This window comes from Narcine bancroftii, chromosome 10 (genome assembly GCF_036971445.1).
Source record: "Narcine bancroftii isolate sNarBan1 chromosome 10, sNarBan1.hap1, whole genome shotgun sequence".
In the NCBI taxonomy this organism is placed as follows: domain Eukaryota; kingdom Metazoa; phylum Chordata; class Chondrichthyes; order Torpediniformes; family Narcinidae; genus Narcine; species Narcine bancroftii.
The window spans coordinates 44,049,926-44,073,754 of record NC_091478.1 but is presented as its reverse complement, the minus strand read 5'-3'; the positions used below and the strand labels follow the sequence as shown (position 1 = coordinate 44,073,754).

The 23,829-nt window shown below is 41.7% G+C and overlaps 1 protein-coding gene across 16 annotated transcripts in view; it reads left to right on the top strand.

The window, feature by feature from the left end:
- Positions 1-23,829, top strand: part of LOC138744504 (catenin alpha-3-like) — a 1,801,283-nt gene that overhangs the window by 856,899 nt on the left and 920,555 nt on the right. For all 16 annotated transcript variants that reach the window (XM_069900796.1, XM_069900799.1, XM_069900809.1 and 13 more), the window contains one exon: positions 15,807-15,887. In XM_069900796.1, the coding sequence (XP_069756897.1) occupies positions 15,807-15,887 (81 nt within the window). The remainder of the gene's footprint in view (positions 1-15,806; positions 15,888-23,829) is intronic.

The window sequence follows — 23,829 nt, the reverse complement described above, 5'->3', positions numbered from 1 at the left end:
TCTTTGGATCTAATGGTAATATAAAATTATATAATTTCTCCAAAACTACTTTAATTCCTTGCCAAAATGATTGAACTTTAACACAATTCCATACAGCATGTAGAAAAGTTCCAATACATGAACCACATCTTAAACAAGAATCCAAATTACTAAACACATATTTTTGTTAATTTTTCTGGGGTCAAATATAATTGATGTAAAAATTATAATTAACCATTCCATATTGTACATTAGTCAATTTAATTACATTGTCCTGATACATATTTTCCCAATCATCTTCAGGAAAAATAAATACTAAATCACTCTCCCATTTAAGTTTAGATTTATCCCAATCTGATTTAACCATACTATCTTGTAACAAATTATACATAACTGAAATATAACCCTTTTTTGGTATAGAGGAAATCAAAGATTCAAATCTCGACAAAGTAAGTAAAATCATCTCTCTACCATAATTATCTTTTATCAAAGTTCTAAGTTGATAATACGCAAACAAAGAATTTACAGGTATATCAAATCTTTCTCTCAAATGATTAAAAGAAAGAAATTGCCCCTCTACAAAACAATCTTATATTGTCTTTATACCTTTAGAAACCCAAATCTTTAAATAATTATTAAACATTCAAAAAGGAGTTATAACTGATTTTTATACAATGGAGTTAAAATAGATAATTTATCTTTCGACCATAACACCCTATTTTTTTTAACCAAATCTTTAACAAATGCTTCAATATCATATTGCTGTAACAAAATCAAATTCCAATGAAATATAAAATCATGTATTTCAACCCTAGAAATACAAGCCATCTCCACTTTAGCCCAGCTGGGAGGCTGATCTAAATCCATCAATCTACTAATGAATTCCAACTGGGGCGCTTCATAATAATTTTGAAAATGTGGTAATTGTAGTCCGCCCAATGTATACTTTCATGTAAGTCTATGCAATGCCTTTTGGGCTAATTTACTTTTCCATAAAAACTCTCTGGGGAGGGAGAAATTTGCTCTATGTTATATAGTGATTTAGGAGTTATGGTAAATAGTACCCTCAAGGCTGATACTCAGGTAGATGGTGTGGTGAAGAAGGCATTTGGAATGTTGGCCTTCATAAATCGGAGTATTGAATTCAAGAGTAGGGAGTTTATGATGAAATTGTACAAGGCATTGGTGAGGCCAAATTTGGAGTACTGTGTACAGTTTTGGTCACCAAATTATAGGAAAGATATAAACAAAATAGAGAGAGTGCAGAGAAGGTTCACGAGAATGTTGACAGGATTTCAGGGTCTGAGTTACAGGGAAAGGTTGTGCAGACTGGGGCTTTTTTCTCTGGAGCGTAGAAGATTGAGAGGGGACTTGATAGAGGTGTTTAAGATTTTAAAAGGGACAGACAGAGTAAATGTGGATAGGCTTTTTCAATTAAGAAAGGGGGAAATTCAAACTAGAGGACATGGTTTAAGATTGAAGGGGGAAAATTATAAGGGGAAAATGAGAGGAAATTTCTTTACACAGAGGGTGGTGGGGATGTGGAATGAGCTTCCGGCAGACGTGGTCGAGGCAGGATCATTGGTTACATTTAAGGAAAGATTGGATCGTTACATGGATAGGAGGGGACTAGAGGGGTATGGACCAGGTGCTGGTCAGTGGGACTAGGAGGGTGGGGATTTGCTACGGCATGGACTAGTAGGGCCGAACTGGCCTGTTCTGTGCTGTAAGTGGTTATATGGTTATATGGTTATATGGTTATTAGTCATCAGCCACTGGTGGGTGATCCACACCAAAGATTGGTTTAGGGATTACTACGTTTTGGTAGTTTTTTTTGTTTTTTTTTTAACTTTAACTTTTTTTCTATTTTTTTCATTTTTATTTTATTTAGTCTTTAATTTGTGGTTTATTTTTCTCCTATTGGAGGGCATATTTACGTTGTTTTGAGTTTTTATGTATAGATATTATTAGTTCTTAGTAATATTAGTAGATATGTCAAAGTTGAGGTTTGCTACTTTTAATGTTCGAGGTTTAAACACTCCAATTAAACGTAAACGCATTTTGGCGTATATTAAGAAAATGAAAACTGATGTCGCTTTTTTACAAGAAACACATCTGAATGTCAAGGAAAGTATGAAATTGAAGAGGGATTGGGTAGGGCATGTATATTCTTCTTCATTTAACTCTAGGGCTAAAGGTGTAGCAATTTTGATACATAAGAATTTATCTTTTGAATTACAATCAATGGAGTAAAAGGCAGGATGTATTCTTAAATTAAATTGTAAGATTTTTAGTGAATTGTGGACTTTACTTAATATTTATACCCCAAATGAAGATGATGAAACATTTATTTCTGATGCATTTTTATATCTGGGTCAAGATAATGAGAATGTTTTAGTTGGTGGTGATTTTAATTGTGTTTTGGAACCTTTATTAGATAAGTCCCCGAAGAAATTTAAGAAATCTAAAATGGCAGTTCAGGTTCAAGCGTTGATGAAAGATCTCAATTTAGTGGATATTTGGAGACATCTTAATCCGACAGAGAAGGATTTTTCCTTTTATTCAGCTAGACATGAATCGTTTTCAAGGATTGAATTTTTTAGTATCGGCACATTTACAGGGAAAAATACAACAAGCAGAATATAAAAGCAGGATGATTTCGGATCATTCTTTGTTATCCTTTACATATATAACTTCTGAGAAAGTTCAAGTGGCTTATCGTTGGAGGTTTAATATAATGTTGCTAAAAAATACAGAATTTATCAATTTTTTGAAAGAACAAATTAATTTCTTTTTGAAAGAAAATTCTAATTCTGTTTATAGTAAATTTGTAGTATGGGACGCTATGAAAGCTTATTTGAGAGGACAAATAATTAGTTATACTTCTAAAATAAAAAAGAATTGATTAAATCAGTCTTGAGTTAGAGAAATGGATTAGTGAGTTAGAAAAGGAGTTTCAGAGAGATGCTACAGAAGATCAGAAAATAGAATTGTCTAGGTTGAAACTGGAATATAATACTTTGCAATCTTATCAATTTGAGTGTATGATTAACAGGACTAAACAACAATATTATGAATGGGGAGAGAAAGCACATAAGGTATTGGTGTGGCAATTAAAGAAGGAACAGGTTTCGAGGACTATTAATGCTGTTAGACAGAATTCGCTTATTACGTATAAACCTCGTGAGATTAATGATGAATTTTGATCATTTTATAAAAAGTTATATACATCTGATGGAAAACAAGAAAACAGATCGATTGATTTTTTTTATTACAGTTGAACTTACCGACGTTAGAGGATGCAGATATACAGGAGTTGGAAGCACCATTTACTGACTCAGAAATTAAAATGCCGAACGGTAAATCTCCTGGTGATGATGGATTTTCTGTTGAATTTTATAAAAATTTTTACGATGACCTCTCTACAGTGTTTGGAGATGTACTACAAACTGTGCATCTTGGCGCCTCACAGTTCGGCGGGCAGCAACCTCCTTTGAAGAAAACCGCAGAGCCCACCTCACTGTCAAAAGACAAAGGAGGAAAAACCCAACACCCAACCCCAACCAACCAATTTTCCCTTACAACCGCTGCAACCATGTCTGCCTGTCCCACATCGGACTTGTCAGCCACAAACGAGCCTGCAGCTGACGTGGACATTACCCCTCCATAAATCTTCATCCACGAAGCCAAGCCAAAGTTAAGTTACATCAGGTTGGAGAACATTATGAATTGCCTGAGTTTTGTTCAGGTTAAAAAGGTAGTGACTGAAATAAATATTGAAATCAACGAAAATATTCATTTTAATACAATTAACCCAACCAATCAAAGTTAATGGAAGATCTTTTCAATTAATCAAATCTGCTTTAATCCATCTTAATATAGGTACATAATTTAATTGATATAATGATTGATATTTTGTATTCATAAACACATCTAAATATTTAATTTTACTTGTCTACCTTAATTTTGTAATTGTTTTAAATTAAGAATAATCTCCCACTCCAACTGGTAAAATTTCACTTTTATCCCAATTAACTTTATATCCCAATAATTCTCCAAATTTCAACAAACACTCCTGCAATTGTTTCAACGACCATTCTGGTTCAGTCAAATATACCAACACATCGTCCGCAAATAAATTAATTTTATATTCTTCATTCTTAATCCTCATCCCTCTAATTTCTTCATTTTGCCTAATAACCTGAGCTAACAGTTTAATAACCAATGCAAATAAGGCTGGTGACAATAGGCAGCCCTGTCGAGTTGAGCGAGTCAATTGAAATAGTGAAGAATTCTGTCCATTTGTCACCACTGTAGCAATCAAGTTCGTATATAAAGCCTTAACCCAACCAATAAAAAAATGGCCAAATTTAAATTTCTCTAACACTTTAAATAAAAAATCCCACTCAATCCTATCAAAAGCTTTTTCTGTATCTAATGCAACCACCATAGGATGGTTAGGTTGCTTTCGATATGCGTTGACCAAAATAATTAATCGAAATATATTATCTGGTACATTTCTATTCTTATTAAAACCTGTTTGATCAATATATACCAATTTGGGTAAATATTTAGCAAGTCTATTAGCTAATACTTTCACTATAATTTTATAATCTACATTTAATAAAGAGATAGGTCTGTATGAAGACACTTTTAATGGAACTCTATCTTTTTTTGGAATTACAGTTATTAAAGCACTTGAACATTATTTTGGTAACTTCTGACCTTCAGTAACTTGATTCAACACTTCTTCAAATTCATTAGAAAAATCATCATTAAAAAGTTTATAAAGTTCAACAGGGAATCCATCATCCCCTGGGGACTTTCCATTAGGCATTTCCTGAATAGCTTCCTTAATTTCAAAATCTGTAAATGGAGATTCCAGTTCCTGAACATCATTTCCATCTAATACTGGTAACTTTAATTTAGATAAGTAAGAATCAATAGAACCATTATCCTGTTTCCCTTCAGAAGTCTATAATTTCAAATAAAATGAATAAAACTGGTCATTGATTTCCTGAGGTTTGTAAGTAACTTTTGAATTCCTCTTAACAGCATTAATACTCCGAGATGTCTGTTCAGCTTTCAATTGACAAACAAGTACCTTATGAGCTCTTTCCCCCAACTCATCATATCGTCGTTTAGATTGATTAATTAAGTGCTCAAACTGATAAGTTTTTAAAGTATTATAACATAATTTCAACCTCACTAATGCAACTTTTTTATCTTCAGTTACACCTTTCTGAAAATCCTTCTCTATCTCAGCAATCTGATTTTCTAACTCTAAACTTTCTACCATATATTGTTTCTTAACTTTCGTAGACTAACTAATGATCTGCCCTCTCAAATAAGCTTTTAAAGCATTCCGTATTACAAAATGACTATCCACAGAATTAACATTTTCAGTCAGAAATAAAGAAATCTGCTCTTTAACAAAAGTAACAAACTCTGTTTTTTTTTTCAATAACATTGCATTAAACCTCCATCTAAATGACGGACGTGTTACCTGCAAACTTTCACAGGAAAAAAGTAATAATGAATGATTTGATATAACTCTACTTTTACATTCAGCTCTTAATACTCTACCTTGTAAATGTGCTGATACCAAAAATAAATCAATTCTAGAAAACAAATCATGTCTTGAATAAAATGAGAAATCTTTCTCTGTAGGATTAACTTTTCTCCAAATATCCACCAAATTTAAATCTTTCATTAACGCATTAATTTGTGTTGCCATCTTTGATTTCCTTATACTTTTTGGATATCTGTCCAATAAAGGGTCAAGAACACAGTTAAAATCACCACCAACTAAAACATTTTCATTAGTTTGAGTTAACATTAAAAAAGTTTCTGAAATGAACTGCTCATCATCTATATTAGGGGCATAAAAATTCAGCAAAGTCCAAGATTCAGCAAAAAGTTTACAGTTCACTCTTAATACTCTACCAGCATACCCCTCTGAAGATTCCAATTCAAATGGTAAACTTTTATGAATCAAAATTGCTACTCCTCTTGCCTTAGATTTAAAAAAAGAAGATAAAACATGACCAACCCAATCTCTTTTCAATTTCAGATGTTATTTCTCAGTCAAATGTGTTTCTTGTAAAAAATCAATATCAATATTCATTTTTTTATATCTTTCTCTTAATTGGATTATTTAACCACTGAACATTAAAAGTTGCAAAATTCAATTTAGACATATTTTTTAACCACTAATATATTTACACACTATAAAATTATGCTCCCTTCTATAATTCTTCCAAGAAAAAAACCCACAATTTAAAAAAAAATAGAAACATTAAAAAAAACACCCAAAGGTAGTAATACCCTAAAAATCTGGGTGTAGTGAATCCACTAGTGGCAGATGTCTACCAAAGTTTTCAGTATCATCCACCCCCCAGACAGATGCATATTTATTATTTAATTAAACACAATAAAATGCAGTCCATATATTCACCCTAATGATTCCAAGCCCAACGACTGTTCCGGATCATCAAAATGAAGAAGACTTTGTGTCAACTCTTCTTTCTTCCCATTGTTTCCATATTTTCCATTCTTTTCATTCCCATGTCCATTTCCATTTCCATTTATCCTCCTCTTAGGAGATAACAGAGGAGAAGACCCATTTCTTCGCAGTTCCGACAAAGAATTAGCAAAAACCAAAGCATTGTGATCATTCTCAAAGAATTGAGATTGAAAATTTCCATGAAAACCTTCAAAATTGCAGGATAACGAAAAGCAAACTTGTAGCTTTTTCACCACAAAACATCTTTGGCCGTATTAAATTCTCATCATCTTCTAATAACCTCTTGGCTCAAATCGGCATAGAAAAACACTATTATTTTGAACCATTAATGCAGATCGATTTTGCCTTGTGTTCTGCACTGCCATACATAAAATTATTTCTCGATCTTGATATTTTAAACAACGAATCAAGACTGCTCTCGGTGTTTGTCCTGGAAGTGCTTTTCTTCTCAGAGCTCTGTGAGCCCTATCCAATTCCAAACCTTCAGGAAAAAGTTCTTTACCCAGCACCTCTGGGATCCAGTGCTTAAAATTTTTTTATTGGGTCAGCACCTTCTATGTCATCTTGGAGACCAACTATTTTCACATTATTCCTTTGACTTTGATTTTCCAATGAATCAATCTTCTTCATTAAATCTCTTTTCTGAACCTCCCATTCTACAAAAGAACCTTCCACTTTTTCCATTTTTTCTCTATGACGTTCTACCTGACTTTAACACTCAGAAAAGGCTGTTTCAATTTTCTTAAAATTATCTTGCACAGTATCAACTGATTTTATACATCTATTTTTAACTTGTCATTTCCTGTTTCATAGTTGACATTGCATCACACAGGGTATTCATTTTCATCTTCATCTCCATAAATCCTTGATTCACTTGAGTTGATATTTATTTTGACATATTATGCATTTGACAAGCAATCCCTTTCAAAACAGTAAACACTGAATCCATTCCAGATTCCACTTCCACTTTTTGAGATCCTCCTTCTTTAACTGCAAGCTCCTCCTCCTGGACGAATTCCAATAAAGTAAGTTCCTTTTCTTCCTCAGTCATCGTAGGTCCCTTGGCTGAACAGCTGTGGGTCTGGACACCTGATGCCGGCACCCAGACCTCTTCGGGTCGCCAGCGTTCGGGCTCCCTCACAACCCAGACTTTCTCCTGCAGCTCTCGGACCCGCGATGCCACACGCAGTCCAGGCAAAGCCGTCAGATATGCAGGAACATTCTCTGATGCTACACTGCGTGCCATTGGGCCGCCCAGCGAGGTCGTGGGTTCATGGGTCCCCTTATCGGCCATGCCGCCCACACGCACGGCTTCATGTGAACGCGGGTTGGCAATGGCCAAGCTCAACAATGTGCCGACGCCATCCTGCGGAGGCAGGATCAGCGCTGGAGTCAGACTCGAATGGGCTGGAGTCCTCTGAGACTTGGAGACTCCCAGCGATGACTCCGTGGATTCAGCTATGCAGGTTCTTGAGCCATGCTCAATTCTTCCGCACTTTTATATGGTAGTGTTTTCTGAAGCTGAGGTTTAAATTTTTTCACATTGGATGCCATCATAAAGCACTGTTATTTAAATAACTGCAAATCTTATTTTTAACCACTTTTATGCTGTTTAAAAACCAGGTATTTAATGATCCAGCTGGGGAGAGGTGGAACACGTGTCTTTCTTCTATGCCATCTTGCCACGACCCCCCAAGCCCTCTACTCCTGACAGCATCCTGCTGAATCTCCTCTACCTGCCTTCTAACATTGATAGCCTGTCAATAGTGAGGTGACCAGTTAGTTCTCCATGTGGCCCCAGCAATACCTCATATGGCAGTTCCCACCGACTCCCATCACCAGTTCCCCTCCTGACCCCAGCCATTGTCAGACCAGAGCCTCTGTCGGTGGTCACCAAAGCGCCATTCTCCAGGCCAAAGTTGTGAATGCCATCGCTGCTGTACCCTCTGCCCTTTCTCCTCTACCATCCCTCCTTATCCTTTCCTAATCCCCTACTCTTTCTCAACTCCTCACTCCTGTTCTTCCTGCACCCTTAACCTCCATCCCCCTACCTCATAACCCTCTCACCTCTGTCGAAACTCACCCCTGACCCCATCAACACTCCACCAATCCTCTTGCCCCCTCTGGGACTCTCCACTCTGCTCCACTCTACTCTAACCCCTGCTGGGTCTTCATGATCCTATTGGACCTTCCCCTCTCAGAGACTGATGGCTCTAACCTCCGTGGAGGCCTTACCTTCATCTGCTTGCACCCAGACCTCATGATACCATGATGCCAAACTCCTTCCACTATGTTTCTGAACCTACATCTTCAACTAGATTCTCTATTCCCCACCGAGGATCCCTTCCCCTGCTTTAAGTTTTCTTCTTTCTCCTCATGGACACCACATTCTGGCATTTTACATCATCCTGAAAATTATCATTTCACTTCTAACTGTGGCTGAGACATCAACCGTCTCAACTTCACCACTCCACTCACCTATTCCAATCTCACCCCCTTGAAACACTCTCCCCTCAACTCTCTCAGCAACAATTCCTCACTATCAAAACTGTAGGCAAGGGTGGCTCAGTGGTGGTCTGGCACACTGACCCCCTACCTTACCAAGGCTAGGTGACTGCTCTCAGACACCTCCTCTAACATACCTCTTCAATAGGACCCCACCAAGAAACATCAGGCCCCTGTCTCCTTTACCATCACTGACCTCATCACCTCCTATACTCTCCCTCCCACAACCTATAACTTTATTGTTCTCCAACCCCACATTGCTCAGTTCTGCCTCCTACCCAAAATCCACAAACCCAATTACCCTGGTTATCTGAGATACTTCTACATCAGAAAACATCATCTCCCTTCCACTGCCATCAACTCAGCCTTCACCTGCATCTCTGTTTCCAGACCATATGCCCTTACTCCTCCCCACACCTCCTCCCAGCAACGCAACAAGGATGGACAGGATTCTCCTTGTCCTCACCTGCAATCTGCATTCTATAACCATATAACCATATAGCAACTTAAAGTTTGGAAACAGGCCACATCAGCCCTTCTAGTCTGCACTGATTTGCGTGAAACTCCACTAGTTCCACCTACCCACTCCCTGCCCATAACCCTCCAACCCCCTCACATCCATGTACTCATCCAATCTCCTCTTAAATGACAGAATTAATCCTGCCGCAACTACCTCTTCCAGAAAGTCATTCCACTCAGCCACCAAGTGAAGAAGCATCTTTTTATATTATTCCTAAAGTTTTGCCCCTAACCCTTAACTTATGTGACCCCCTTGTTCCAAGCTCTCCTTCCCTCAGAGCCTATTCACATTCCCTTCATAATGTTAAATACCTCCATCAAATCCCCTCTCAACCTTCTACGCTCCAATGAATAAAGTCCCAGTCTACTCAATCTTTCTCTCTATTCAAGATAATGCAATCCAGGCAACATTTTAGTAAACCTTCTTTGCATCCTCTGGACCTTATTTATATCCTTCTTATAATTTGGAAACCAGAATTGCACACAATACTCCAAACTTGGCCTCACCAGTGTCTTAAACAGTCACAACATCACCTCCCAGCTCTTATATTCAATGCTATGATTTATAAAGACCATTATATCAAAAGCCTTCTTCACCACCCTATCTACATGGGAATCCACCTTCAAGGAATGCTGAACCATTATTCCAAGATCCCTCTGACCCTTTGCATTCCTCAATGCCCTCATCCAACATTTTATCCTCTGCTATTTATGTCATTTGTAATGGGATCCCATCACCAGACACATCTTACCCTTCTTTCTCTCTCCCTTTGCTCTGTCTGGGATGCACTCGTCCATCCCCACCTATTGCCCCTCAGCTCATACCCCTGTAATCACGAGAAGTGCCAAGCTTGCACATCCCCTTGTTCCTCACCCCCATTCGGATCTCGAAACCGTCCTCCCAAATGAAGTAACACTTCACTTGTGAGTCAGTAAAGGGTCATTTACTGCATCCAGTGCTCCAGACGTGACCTTCTCCACATCAAGGAGGCTGGATGCAGTCTGGGAGATCACCTCAGTTGAACACCTGTGCTCTGTCTGCCACAGGACCTCCCAGTGGCCAACCACTTCAGTTCCACATTCCATTACCACATTGACATGCCTTTCCAAGGCCTAATCTACTGAGAATTTGAGGGCACCTGCAGATCGGAGGATAACACCTTATTTTCCATCGTGGCAGTGTCAATATCCACCTCCAATTACCAGTAACACCCTTCCCTGATCTCTCTATTTCCCTCATCTCTGTCTCTCTCTCTTCCTCCAGCTTCCTATCTTCTGTCAGAGAGCAGCTCTCTGTCCTCTCTCCCTATCACTTGTCAGTTTTTTTTCTCTTCTATCCTCCCACCTGCATCCACCTCTTACCTCTTAGCATGTGCTCCTCCACTTCTGCTTCCCCACTCCTCTCTACCTTTTCATTCAGGTGTGTGGTTGCATTTTGACATTCCTGAAGAAAGCCTTGTCCCAACTGCCTTTTACTTTCTACAGATGCTGCACGGGTTTCTCCAAAACTTTTGCCTGCTGCCTTGTCATCCTCAGAGCGTGACACAAAGCCTGTTGGCTCAATGGGTCCACGTCAGCCATCAACACCCTATTTTTACACTAATCCTACCCGAGCCAGTTACTCTCTCTTATATCCCCTTGAACTCATTCTCCCACCCCCCAGATTCTACCACTCACCTCAATACTTAGTCAATTTTAAAGCAGAGAATTAACTTTCCAACGCATGCCTTTTAGGGATTCAGAGGAGACCCACATGATCACAGGGAGAACCGCAAATTCCACACAGACAGCACTGCAGGTCAGGATTGAATCTGTACAGCTCTTTCACTGTAGAACTTGAATGATCATGACCGGCAGTATCCATTACAGTGTCGCCTTCTCTCAGTGCTGCACAGAAGTGACAACTTGGATTCGGAACTTGTCCAAGGAGTGAAACCTGCACTTGGCAAGTCTCTGTTTGACCCGAAAGTAGCGGTAACTGAGCCATGGCTGGCCTCGGGTAGAACTTAGCGGGACAGCTGAATGAATCTATTTCCCAGCACAGGTGATTGAAAATGACCGTTGGTGGTAAATATAGGGAAGAATGTTGTGCAGTTTGTATTTACTCACATATCAATCAAACCTGGCAGCACTGTTAGCATAGTGGTTGGTGCAATGCTGTTACAGCGGCAGTGGTCGGGACTCGGGTTCGAATCCCGTGCTGTGTGTAAGGAGTTTTCTGCATGGGCTTCGTTCCATTTTCCTCCCACCGTTTGAAACGTACTGGAAGTTGTAGGTCAATTGGGTGTAACTAGGAAGCATGGGCTGTTACTGTGCTGTGGGCCTAAATTTAAATTTTAAATTTAAACAGGAAGGCATTTATGGAGTCCAAATGGTCACCTTTGAATGTTTATGTCTGAACAGATATACTTGAGTTTCTCTGTGTACTGTGTTGAAAGAGGGATCAGACAATTTAAATAATAAGTTACAATTTCTATTAATATGGAGGTAAGAAATTTCAAATTAATGAAAGAAATATTTGCAAAATTTCTGTTTATTATTTGTTGTAAGCGTGCAAGTGAAACCAACATGGTATTCTCTACTCTAAATCCTTAATTACCCTGGAGGTACTGAGTTAATTACATATTGCAGATGGGTTTATCAGTCAGGACTTGTTTGGTAATCAATTTTGGATCAATGAAAGAGAAAAATATTATATGATTTTTTTCTCACTTGAGAGAGAAAAAGATCCAACGGTGAAGCAAGGAGATTTGAATGGCCTTCAAAGTCACCAAAGTTAGTCAGTGCATTCAAAAGATAATCCCAAAGGCAGATTAAATACAGGATTTAATCAGAAATGCCGTTAAAAAAAATTTGGAAAAAGTGAGAAAATTATTCTTCAGGATACCGTGCTGCCATACAGAGTGTGGGGTTACACGCAGAGAGAGAGAGAAAGAGAGAGAGAGAGAGAGAGAGAGAGAGAGAGAGAGAGAGAGAGAGAGAGAGAGGTCAGTTAAAACGGAGCAAAGACAACATTATTTTCTAAGTGCCATAAGCAAAAATGCTGAAGAAACTCAGCAGGTCATGCTTCACCTCGAGAAAGTAAGGTAACCTGTTTTGGGCCTGACCCCTTCGTCAAGGCCCCTCCCCATATCATAGGAGAGGAGATGAGGGAGGACGAGAAAGTAAGGTAACCTGTTTTGGTCCTGACCCCTTCGTCAAGGCCCCTTCCCATATCACTGGAGAGGAGATGAGGGAGGAAGGGGGCAGGGGCAGGCTATCAGTTAAGCAGTCGTAAGTGGTTACAGATAGGAGGGTAGGAGAGTTGAGAAGTGATAGAGAAGAGGGCACCATTCAGAATGGAGAGGAAAGGAGACAGGGGGATTAGGTAAAAGTGAGACTTGGGGAAGGAGGTGAATGGAAACTGGAGGGCAATGTTAATGGCGTCCTGTTGGCGAGTGCCCAAACAGAATATTTGTCTTATTCCTATAATTTTTTGGGTTCTCCAGCATCCCCACCCTTTTCCCATCCCTCTCCATTCCCATCCCCCTTGAGGTCTCAGCTCTTCCGCCCCCTTGGCGTTATCTGCCTATGACCTCTTACGTGTTAGCTTGTACAGTATTCCTCCCTCCATCCCTCTCCCCAACCTTTTCATTCAGGTGGCTGCCTGATCTTGCTCATACCTTAATGAAGGGGTCGGTGGCTGCATGATCTGCTGAGCTTCTCCAGTACAATCACAGCGCCCATCGACGTTCCCGTTTAACATTATTTTCTCAGTATGAGGTTCATTCAGGATTCTCATATCAGTGGGAAAGGTAAGTTTCAAATTGCATTTTTAAGATCAGTGTTAGCTGTGGCAAGAAAATTTTTTGGCTATTACCTGGAAAAATTAAATTGATACAAGTTTTCAACGGTGGCATATGCAAATGAGGTCCTGTATGCCACTGGAAAAAACCACGTATAATTTACAAAATAATTATCCGATTTTGTTAAGGTGGGGAGCCTGTATATGAAATATATGGGTTTAAATATGTAGTAGTTTTTGTTTACATCCCTCCCCCCACCCTTTGCTGGGGTTGCACCAAACATGGTAATATCAGTTGATTGCTATATGAATTAATCTCCTCTTTCTTTTTCCTTGGGGTAGTTAGTGGGAGGTGGGGGAGGGAGCCCTGGGGGGAATATAGGGGAGAAGACATTATGCATATTTGTATTTCATTTTTCATTGTATGCCTGATTTTGAATAATAATTAAAATAAACAAACCAGTGGGAAGGAAAGTTTTTGAAATTAGTGGTGCATGATCTCACAGTCGTGAATCTTTTCCCTGATGGGAGGAGGAAGAAGAGAGGGTGTCTGGCACAGGATGGGTGCCTTAACATGTTGGCTGCTTTCCCCATTCAACAGGAGAGACAGATTGTGTTGATGAAGGGGAGGGAGGTTTGTATGATGTCTGAACTGAATTCACAAATCTCTGCAGGTTCTTGTGGTCTTGGATGGAGCAGTTCTCATACCAAGCAGTGATACACCCTAACAGATTACTGGAGAAGTTGGTGAGGGACATGGGTTGCATGCTGAATCACCTCAGGCTTCTAAGGCACTACTATGCTTTCTTCACCACTGTGTTGATGTAGTTGGATCAGGGCAGGCTATTGCAAGATGTTTATGTTTGCAACTTAAAGCTGACTAGCTCTACCTCAGCACCACTGATGTTAACAGGGGAGTGAGCTCCACTCCTCTTCTGGAAGTCTATGATCACCCCTTGGTGGATACAGCTGTGGTTATAACATCAGGAGTGTTCTCACTGTGTAGAAACATCCTCAGGAAATGGGCACAGAGTCGTGGGAAGTAAGGAAAGCAAGCAGTGAGGTCATGAAACATATACAGATTAAAGAGGAGGAAATGCTTACTGTATTAAAGCCAGTAAGGGTGGATAAATCCCCAGGGCCTGATAAGATATTCCCTCAGACCATGAGGGAGGCGAATGTAGAAATTACAGCAGCTCGGGCAGAAATAGTTAAAAGGTCCTTGTCATTGGTGTGGTGCCAGAGGACTGTTGTTTAAAAAAGGCGACAAAAGTAATCCTGGAAGTTATTGCACTATGCATCAGTAGTAAGTAAATTATTGGAAGGTATTATAACAGATCGGATATACAATTATTGGGATAACCAAGGACTGTTTATGGATAGTCAACATGGCTTTGTGTGTGGTAGGTCACATTTAACCAATCTTAAAGAGTTTTTCGCGGAGGTTACAGGTAAGTTGATGAAGGAAAGGCTGTGGATGTTGTCTACATCCTGGACTTTGATAAGGTCCCACATGGGAGGTTAGTCAGGAAGGTTCAGACACTAGATATTCATGGTGAAGTCGTGAACTATATTTAACAATGGCTGGACGGGAGAAGCCAGAGTGGTTGATGGTTGCTTCTCAGGCTGGAGGCCTGTGACTAGTGATATGCTTCAAGGATCGGTGCTGGGACCATTGTTGTTTGTCATCTATATCAATGATCTGCATAATAATGTGGTAAATTAGATCAGCAAGTTTACAGCTGACACTAAGATTGGAAGCGTCGTGGACAGGGAAGAAGGTTTTCAAAGCTTGCAAAGAGATGTGGACCAGCTGGAATAATGAACTGAAAAATGGCAGATGGAATTTAATGCAGCCAAGTCTGAAATGTTGCCTTTCAGAATGACAAACAAAGAAAGGATATACACGGTAAATGGATGGGCACTGTTATGAGCCCAGAGGACCCTAAAATCCAGCAGCAAGAAAGCTGATAAAACTCGAGCAGGCCAGGTACAAATCCATTGCTGTCTGTAAGGACTTGGTGAATTCTCCTCATGCCCATGGGGATTTCCTCCAAGTTGCTCCAGGGTGCTCTCACATAAGTGTATTTGGGCAGTGAGGACATGGGGCAGAGGGCCTGTTACCTTGCTGTATCTCTAAATTAAAAATAATGGACTTTTGGCACAGACAGATCTCTGTATTGATGGAAGGACTGACAGCAGCTTAAGCCATATATAAAATCCAAAGTGTTATCCCACCCACTGTTAGCTCAAACTAAATGGGCTGTTTTCAAAAGAAAACAAATGCTTCATGCAGTTCTGCCTCCTGGGACTTCACAGTCTAAACACAGTGTGTGTCACTAACATCAATTTGGCAAAATTCCTCTACTTGTATGTCATATCATCTAATACTCCAGGTCAATCGAATGTACTCTCACGTCTCCATTTAGAACAGACTTCCTTTCAATTATGTTCCTTTAGAATACACCAATTTTGATTTTCCCTTATTTTTAGGCTGGATCTGAAGAACCAAGTAATGCAATGAACTCTGCCATTGAAAACATGTTGAAGAAGGTGAAGCAACTTCGCAGACAGGTATGCTCACAACCCAGAGTGTGACTGTTTGCATAAGATTCTCAATTCATAATCAAACGAAGCAGATTCACTATCATGCCTGAAATTAATCACATGAAAATTTCTGCTGCGGATTACAGTGACAGCACTGGCGAGAATGCAGAGGAGTTGGAGCAGGATCTTGCTTGGGTTAGAGGGCTAGTCATGGGGAGAGATTGGATAGGCTGGAGTGAAGGAAACTCAGAATGAAGTTTTGCCAGGCATGGGTAGAGTACAAGGTCAGAATTCATGAATGGGATGTCAAGAGTATGGGTATAAAGTGAGAGGAAGGAGTTCTATTCTGACCTTTTGCTATCTACATGAATCCCATTTGCCTGCATTTGACTCTACGTGCCTATAGACCCTTTCGTACTTGCAAGTGGAAGGGGAATTAATGGCCAATCAGCCTTTAAAGTGTCTAGTGTGAAAGCAAAATCAGCTTAACACCGGCATCAGATGTTGTCATCTCATGTTGGGTATTGAAGGTCTCGACCCCCTAGTACAGTCCCCAGCGTCTGCAGACGCCGGTGTTGCTATCAGGCAAGTGTGAAATGGGTAATTCCATTCAGTGAGGAGTAGGGCCCATGGGGTTGCTCTAATGGGAGCCAACAGGAATCTGGCGGGTCGATTGGCTCTCTAGTATGGCATCTTCCCTGTCCACAACGCTTCCAATCTTAGTGTCAGCTGCAAACTTGCTGATCTAATTTACCACATTATTATGCAGATCATTGATATAGATGACAAACAACATCACATTGGCTGTGGGATTGAAATGTCCCAAGTTTTTACGTGAGTTCAGGCATGTCAAGGAAGAAAAGATTAAAGTGAAGATATAAACTTTGCCATGGAAAAGTCACAGCAGGAGAGAGAGAGAGAGAGATATATCAATAACGGACAATTTTTAATCAGCGTGGGAACATCGGTAATGTTATAGCGCACAATTTATAAAGACCGTGGGGAAAAAGCAATGGCAGACCTGACATCCCAGAATGCCGTGTGGCAGAGAAACCACTCCATGAATGCTCCTTTCTCTGCCACATGGAATTCTGGGAGGGCAGATCACAAGTGATAGCGCTACCGACTTTCCCACGCTATATAAATTGAGCGCTTATAGCGCTACCCCACTTTCCCACCCAATTGTCTGCTATTGTTATTTATTGCTCTCACTTTCCCATGGTCCCTTAAAAAGGTTTATATAGGTCACCACAACAACAACAGGGGCTGAAGAGCTCATACTGTGCTGAACATAAAGCTCAATTATGTTATAATGAGGCATGATTAATTTTGTTCAAATATAAGATCATAATACATTGATCAGGTTTCAAGGCAGGTCCACCATCACTCGATGTGCCATGATGTCGCCGGTAGAAGGTAGAACAGTTCTAACCCCGGGGAAGGCTCCTTGCAAGTGTGAAAGCGTTCAGTGTCCTAGTTAGGAGTGGTCATGTGAAAAGCCAAAGGCCCAGTGCTATCCCAGGACATTGAATGGCCAATTTAGTGGGACGCAGGTGTGAAAGGGGCTTATACCTTGCCTGCTTAACCAACTGTCTAAATGGCACTGAAACATAGTCATTGTTTCTGATTCTGCACATCCTCCAGCTGCGCATTATAGATATCAAGCATTCCTGGTTAAATAAACCATTCTCCCCAGACCTGTGGACTGTATAACTCCCATTTTACATAATTCTGTGCATTATTTTAACATTCATTCCAAAGGTCTGGCAATTTATATTTTTAATGTAGAGATATAGCACGAGAACAGGTAAGTAGTTTCTCTTTTGCTTCTCTCTCTCTGACTGTAAGACTGTAGGTGATGCTTGGGCATTTCCTGTCAGTGGCGAATCTGTCTGCCTTCCAGCAGGCAAAAGGGAATTTCATGTAATAGGACACTGTTTTATTATTATGACAATAAATTGAATCTTGAATCTTTTGGCCCATGCAGCCCAAATATGGGGAGGAAACCGGAGTGTGTGCAGGAATGCCATGCAGACATGGGGAGAAGGTACAAACTCCTGACTAACCATGCCGCAATATTGGTGCTTTAAAGTAATAGTTGGTTGCTTTGGTGATTTAGCCTCTGAAGAGCTAGTTGGACTCACAAGCTGGATTCCCTCCTACTGACACGGATAAAACCCAGATCTCTACCTCCTCCATTTCTCATATTTGCACCCTCACCTCAACTCCCTCCCCCCCCAAAGGATAAAATCCTTCTGGGCTTCACTTTCCACTCCACCAGCCTCCACATCTGACACATTATCTTCCACCATTTCTGCCAACTTCAGCATGATACCACCACCAGCCAATCCTTCCCCTCACCTCACCTGATTTTCATGGGGATCTGTCTCACATTTCCCTCCACACCCTCTTTTCCATCCTCTTAGACACTTCCAGCAGTAATCATAGAAAGTGTAAAACCTCTCCCTACATCTCTCCCCTCCATCTAAGGCCACAAATAGACCTTCCAGGTAAGACAGAACTTCACATGGACATCATCCCACAGAATGCATTCAGTGTATTTGATGAGGCCTCGTCTAATCCAGTGAGACCAAACATGTCGAACACCTACTCTGCCTGTGCCTCTAAGGTTGAACTCTCAGTAGCCAAACATTTCAACTCCCCCTTCAGCATTTGCACACAGACATATCTTTTCGACCTCATCCATTGTCAGGATAAGGCCGAACGTAAACTTGAGCAACAACTCGCCATATTCCTCCTGGTTAGCTTTAAACACAGAGGCATCATTTTATTTTCCAATTTTAGGTAACCCTGTCTCTATCTGGGTCCATTGTTTTCATCAATGGGCAGCACGATTATGGTTAGCACAATGCTGTTACAGCGCCAGCGATCAGGACCGGGGTTCATATTCCCACACTGTCTGTAAGGAGTTTGTACGTTCTCCCTGTGTCTGCATGGGTTTTCGCCGGGGACTCTGTTTTCCTTCCACCATTCGAAACTCAGCGGGGTTGTAGGTTAATTGGGTGTAAATTTGGCAGCACAGGCTTGTGGGCTGAATGGCCTGTAAGCTGCTATATGTTCAAATTTTTAAAAAAAATTAATTTAAATGTAAAATTTAAAATTTTTAAATTTTAAACCTACTCCTGCCCTTCTCTGACTTCACCCACCAGCCTCCCAGTGGTCTCTCCCTCTACCATTCCCAACTGCAGTCCAATACTCTTCTCACCCTTCCTAGCTTATTCCCCCTCCTTTTCACTCTCCGCCTTTATATATTTGATATCACCCCTTTCTACTTGATGAGAGGTCCCGATCTGAAACATTGACCATTTCTACTCATGGACTCTGCCATCCCTCCAGCTCTTATTGTTTCCTCAAGATCTACCACCTAAAATGACAGAAGGAGAAGAGAATGAAAATAACTGACTTAGTGGAATTCCTTGTTTATTTTTATTGAGTGACAACATTGTTTGATGGGTTTAATGTATCTTATTTTCTGAACTTTAAATAAATAGGAGGGAGGTAGGGAGGGAGGGAGGGGAGGAGGGAAGGGGGGGAGAAAACGACACTGTAGCTATTCAAGAAGGAAAATGTATGTATCTTGATCAATATGGTTTATAGCACACATGTCAAACTCTGGCCCATATTTGGCCCGCAAGATCATATCAAAAATGTATTAGAGGTGGCCCGCTGGCTGCTGCGCCAGTATAGCGCATGCACAGTAACCGCTGTGTCCCAGGGTGAGAGAGAGAGAGAAAAATCCTGGTCCTTGAAAAGTAGTGGTGGGTGGTTTTATAAACATGCTGTCGTGTCCCCCCGCCCACCCCCCCCCCCCCACCGCAGCGCGGCCTGGCCGGTGTCAGGGGAAGCCAAGGCCGCTTCCCAGCGCCCGGAACCCCAGTGGCACAGCGTTACTTGGAGCTGCAGATGGACTCAGGACGCCGGAGGGAAGATTGGGGCTCCCCGCCGGGCGATGAGGGCGCCGGCCACCGGCCGCCCTGCGCCTTCCCACCGGACCAGCGGCGGGTGCCCGGAGTACACGTGGAGAGTGAGGCTGGTCGGGCAGGTAGGGTGGAACCCCCCGCCAATCTTGGAGTGGCGTGGGCTGGATCGGGAATAGCCACGCTCACCTGCTCCTCCCCCGCTGACCGGGATCCCAGCGCGGTCCTGAGCGCGGAGACTGCCCAGGAAAGGTCCTGGGACACCGGCACGGAAAGAAAAGGGGGTCCGGTAGAAACTCAGCAGGTCAAGGGGGGTCCGGGAGAAACTCAGCAGGTCAAGGGGGGTCCGAGAGAAACTCAGCAGGTCAAAGGGGGATCCGGGAGAAACTCAGCAGGTCAAAGGGGAATCCGGGAGAAACTCAGCAGGTCAAAGGGGGGCCCGAGAGAAACTCAGCAGGTCAAGGGGGAGGGGTCCGGGAGAAACTCAGCAGGTCAAGGGGAGGGGGTCCGGGAGAAACTCAGCAGGTCAAAGGGGGATCGGGGAGAAACTCAGCAGGTCAAAGGGGGATCTGGGAGAAACTCAGCAGGTCAAAGGGGGATCCGGGAGAAACTCAGTAGGTCAAGGGGAGGGGATCCGGGAGAAACTCAGCAGGTCAAGGGGGGGTCTGGGAGAAACTCAGCAGGTCAAGGGAGGTCCGGGAGAAACTCAGCAAGTCAAGGGGGGGCCGGGAGAAACTCAGCAGGTCAAAGGGGGATCCGGGAGAAACTCAGCAGGTCAAGGGGGAGGGGTCCGGGAGAAACTCAGCAGGTCAAGGGGAGGGGGTCCGGGAGAAACTCAGCAGGTCAAAGGGGGATCCGGGAGAAACTCAGCAGGTCAAAGGGGGATCCAGGAGAAACTCAGCAGGTCAAAGGGGGATCCGGGAGAAACTCAGCAGGTCAAGGGAGGTCCGGGAGAAACTCAGCAAGTCAAGGGGGGTCCGGGAGAAACTCAGCAGGTCAAAGGGGGATCCGGGAGAAACTCAGCAGGTCAAGGGGGAGGGGTCCAGGAGAAACTCAGCAGGTCAAGGGGAGGGGGTCTGGGAGAAACTCAGCAGGTCAAAGGGGGATCCGGGAGAAACTCAGCAGGTCAAAGGGGGATTCGGGAGAAACTCAGCAGGTCAAGGGGAGGGGGTCCGTGAGAAACTCAGCAGGTCAAGGGGGGTCCGGGAGAAACTCAGCAGGTCAAGGGGGGTCCGGCAGAAACTCAGGGGGGGCCTGACCTCGCCAGGACCGTTGCCCATTCCCCCTCCCTGCCGCAGGCCGACCCGCGACTCACAGTGACGGGGCCGCTGATCCGCCGAGATGCCGCCCTGCAGCGAGAGCTGATGCCCCCGCACTGTCGTTGTCCAACCCGATCGCCCGCAAACCTCGCCCTCCCGCACACAGGCCTGAGTAAGTATTATGAACTTTAATCTCAGGATAAAACGATCTTCCAATCGTTTCATGTCACAGTGATAAATATATTCCTGGTTAAAAATGGTCCTGCACCTGGATACAAGCTCATTAGGCATAAAACTTGAAAAGTGTGTAAATGAAAGGATATCTGTACCAATGGAAAAAGGGCATGGCAAATAACCCTGCTAGAGTTCATGCCCATTTGATTGTTTCAGGAATCATGTTATTCTCCCACATTCTCAATAGCCCTCAGATTTTACTATTCGACAGCACACTAGCAACATTTGACAAATCCTCTATAGAGAAATATTATTTATTGAATATTTTATTTCTCATTTGTTAATCCTTCTGGAAAGAGTTTATCCAAAACTATTATTAAACATTTATTTTAATAAGAAAAAGTTTAACATTACATATGTTGAGAGAAGAGAAAACATGCAGATGTTGTTGAAAATTTTCAATAAATATTTAGTTCGGCCCTCGACTTAGTCCAAGTTTTTAATTTTGGCCCTCCGTGAATTTGAGTTTGACACCCCTGGTTTATAGTGTGAAAAATAAAAAATTTAAAAAAAAGGATTACAACAGCAGCATTTTCTGTGTTTCTCTGCTGGACCATAAGGATCGATAGGTTTCTTTGGGATATTAGTGAACGACGCAGGAATCGAACAATTTTATGGCAACTATTCCTTGTGTTGACAGTTATTTCCAGATAGTTTTATGAAATGAATTCAGTTTCTCAAACTTACCATGATTTGAACAAAGTCTGCATGGATTATTAGTCCAGGCCTCTGAATCTAAGATACTGTGGATACTAGAATTCTGAAGATGCTTGGAAATGCTCAGTGCAGAGTATGGATCTGAGAGAGTGAGCGTGGGGTTAATGTCCTTTCATCAGAACCAGAAGTAGTCAAAAATGAAGAGTGTTTTTAAGTTGAGTCAAATGATTTTTCCACACTCTATGAATGTGTGCGTTATATTTTCCTCTGGCTGAGAAATTCTAAACTTTCTATTGGCCCACTGCCTATGGTTCATACACATTACAGTTCGCTGTTGTCAGTGGAAGATATTTTCTTCCGCATAACACCTGCAAACTAAGTTTCTGAGAATGGTTTTTCAATCTTCTGAGCACAAAAGGTCATGATTATGTTGTCAGTGGAAGACTGAATATTTTAATTGTAATCCCGTGGCCTGATAAAATATGTCTGAGCGGGGCTGACTGTCAAATTAAAATTTCAAACCATACTTGATGGCGTTCGAATTGTTTGACTGATTAGAAAATCTGCTTTCACATTAATGGAGGGTGCGGATGATTTATTTTCCTGTGAGAATCCAGACACTGTTGCAGTCTATTGTGAATTCCTGCGAGTCGACTTCTTCCGCTCTGTCTGACTCTTGCACACAGTGAGTCCCAGACCCCTGGCCACCCTCTGAATGACGAAAAATACATCCTTTACCCTCTCTGATATTGTGATTTCCTGCTTTCACTTTGAACAGGAGAGAAGTTGATTAAAGAGTGACTTGAACTTGTCTCTGATCTGATGGTACAAATTGATCAACTCTCTTCAGAATCAAATCCCCAAAGGAAAAGTCAGTGTTACAGGAGTTACAGGTGTTAAATAATATTTTTTTGTATACATTGTCCCCTATATGCTTGGGAATTGTGTACAAATAAATGCAAATTATATCTTCCAAGGAGTATGAATTAACTCATCTAAGATATGAACCAGGCTCGCAGATGTCAGTATGTTTTCTTTTCTCTCTGATGATCAATAACCCAGATTTCAGTGATGATTTTCATGAATTATCAGCTTTACTTCTTTCCTTGCAACGTTGCCAAGAGGACATATTGAAGAGCTCATTTTTTTCTGTATAAAAACATCTTCATGCAGTTTCCTCTCCCCACTATTGATAGAATCGTGGAAAGTTTACAATGCTGGAGTCTGTTCACTGTTCATCTGACTGAAAAAAGTGCTTCTCCTCCAAATTCCACCTTCTAGCATTGTGTCGTAGCCTGTAGGGCATGGATCATCAAATATGCATCCAGGTACTTTCCAAATGCCCTGCGAGTTTCCACTTCTTCCACTCTAACACTCTTACACGCAATGAGTTCCAGACCCCTGCCACCCTCTGAATGAAGAAAACGACATCCTTTGTCCTCTCTGATATTTTTACTCCGAGTTTTTTTTTGTCACTTCAGGTAATGGTAATGTCCATCTAGGGTGATAGGCTCTATCAATGACTCCCAAAGCCATAGAGTGAGGAACGAGAGCCTTTATTAGACATAGCTGGCCTGATTCCAAGTGCTGAACTGAGGACAGAGAGAGGGAGGTCGACCTTTATTCCAGGATCGCAAGAGGAGGAGTTACCAGGGAGAAAGTGGGGGGACGGGCCAGCTCCCCATCGGCAGTCAGATATTCGGATCAGCACCTAGGGCCTTCAGTGCATCCTCAGCTCCTCTCGCTAGTACTTCAAAGCTCCATTCATAAAATAAATCTTGTTCCTTCACCCCATGAGAGGCTCAGTCATGGTCAACTCATCACTCAAAACAAGCAAGAATTTTGAATCAACTTCATAAAGTTCCTCTCTTTCTATTTTTA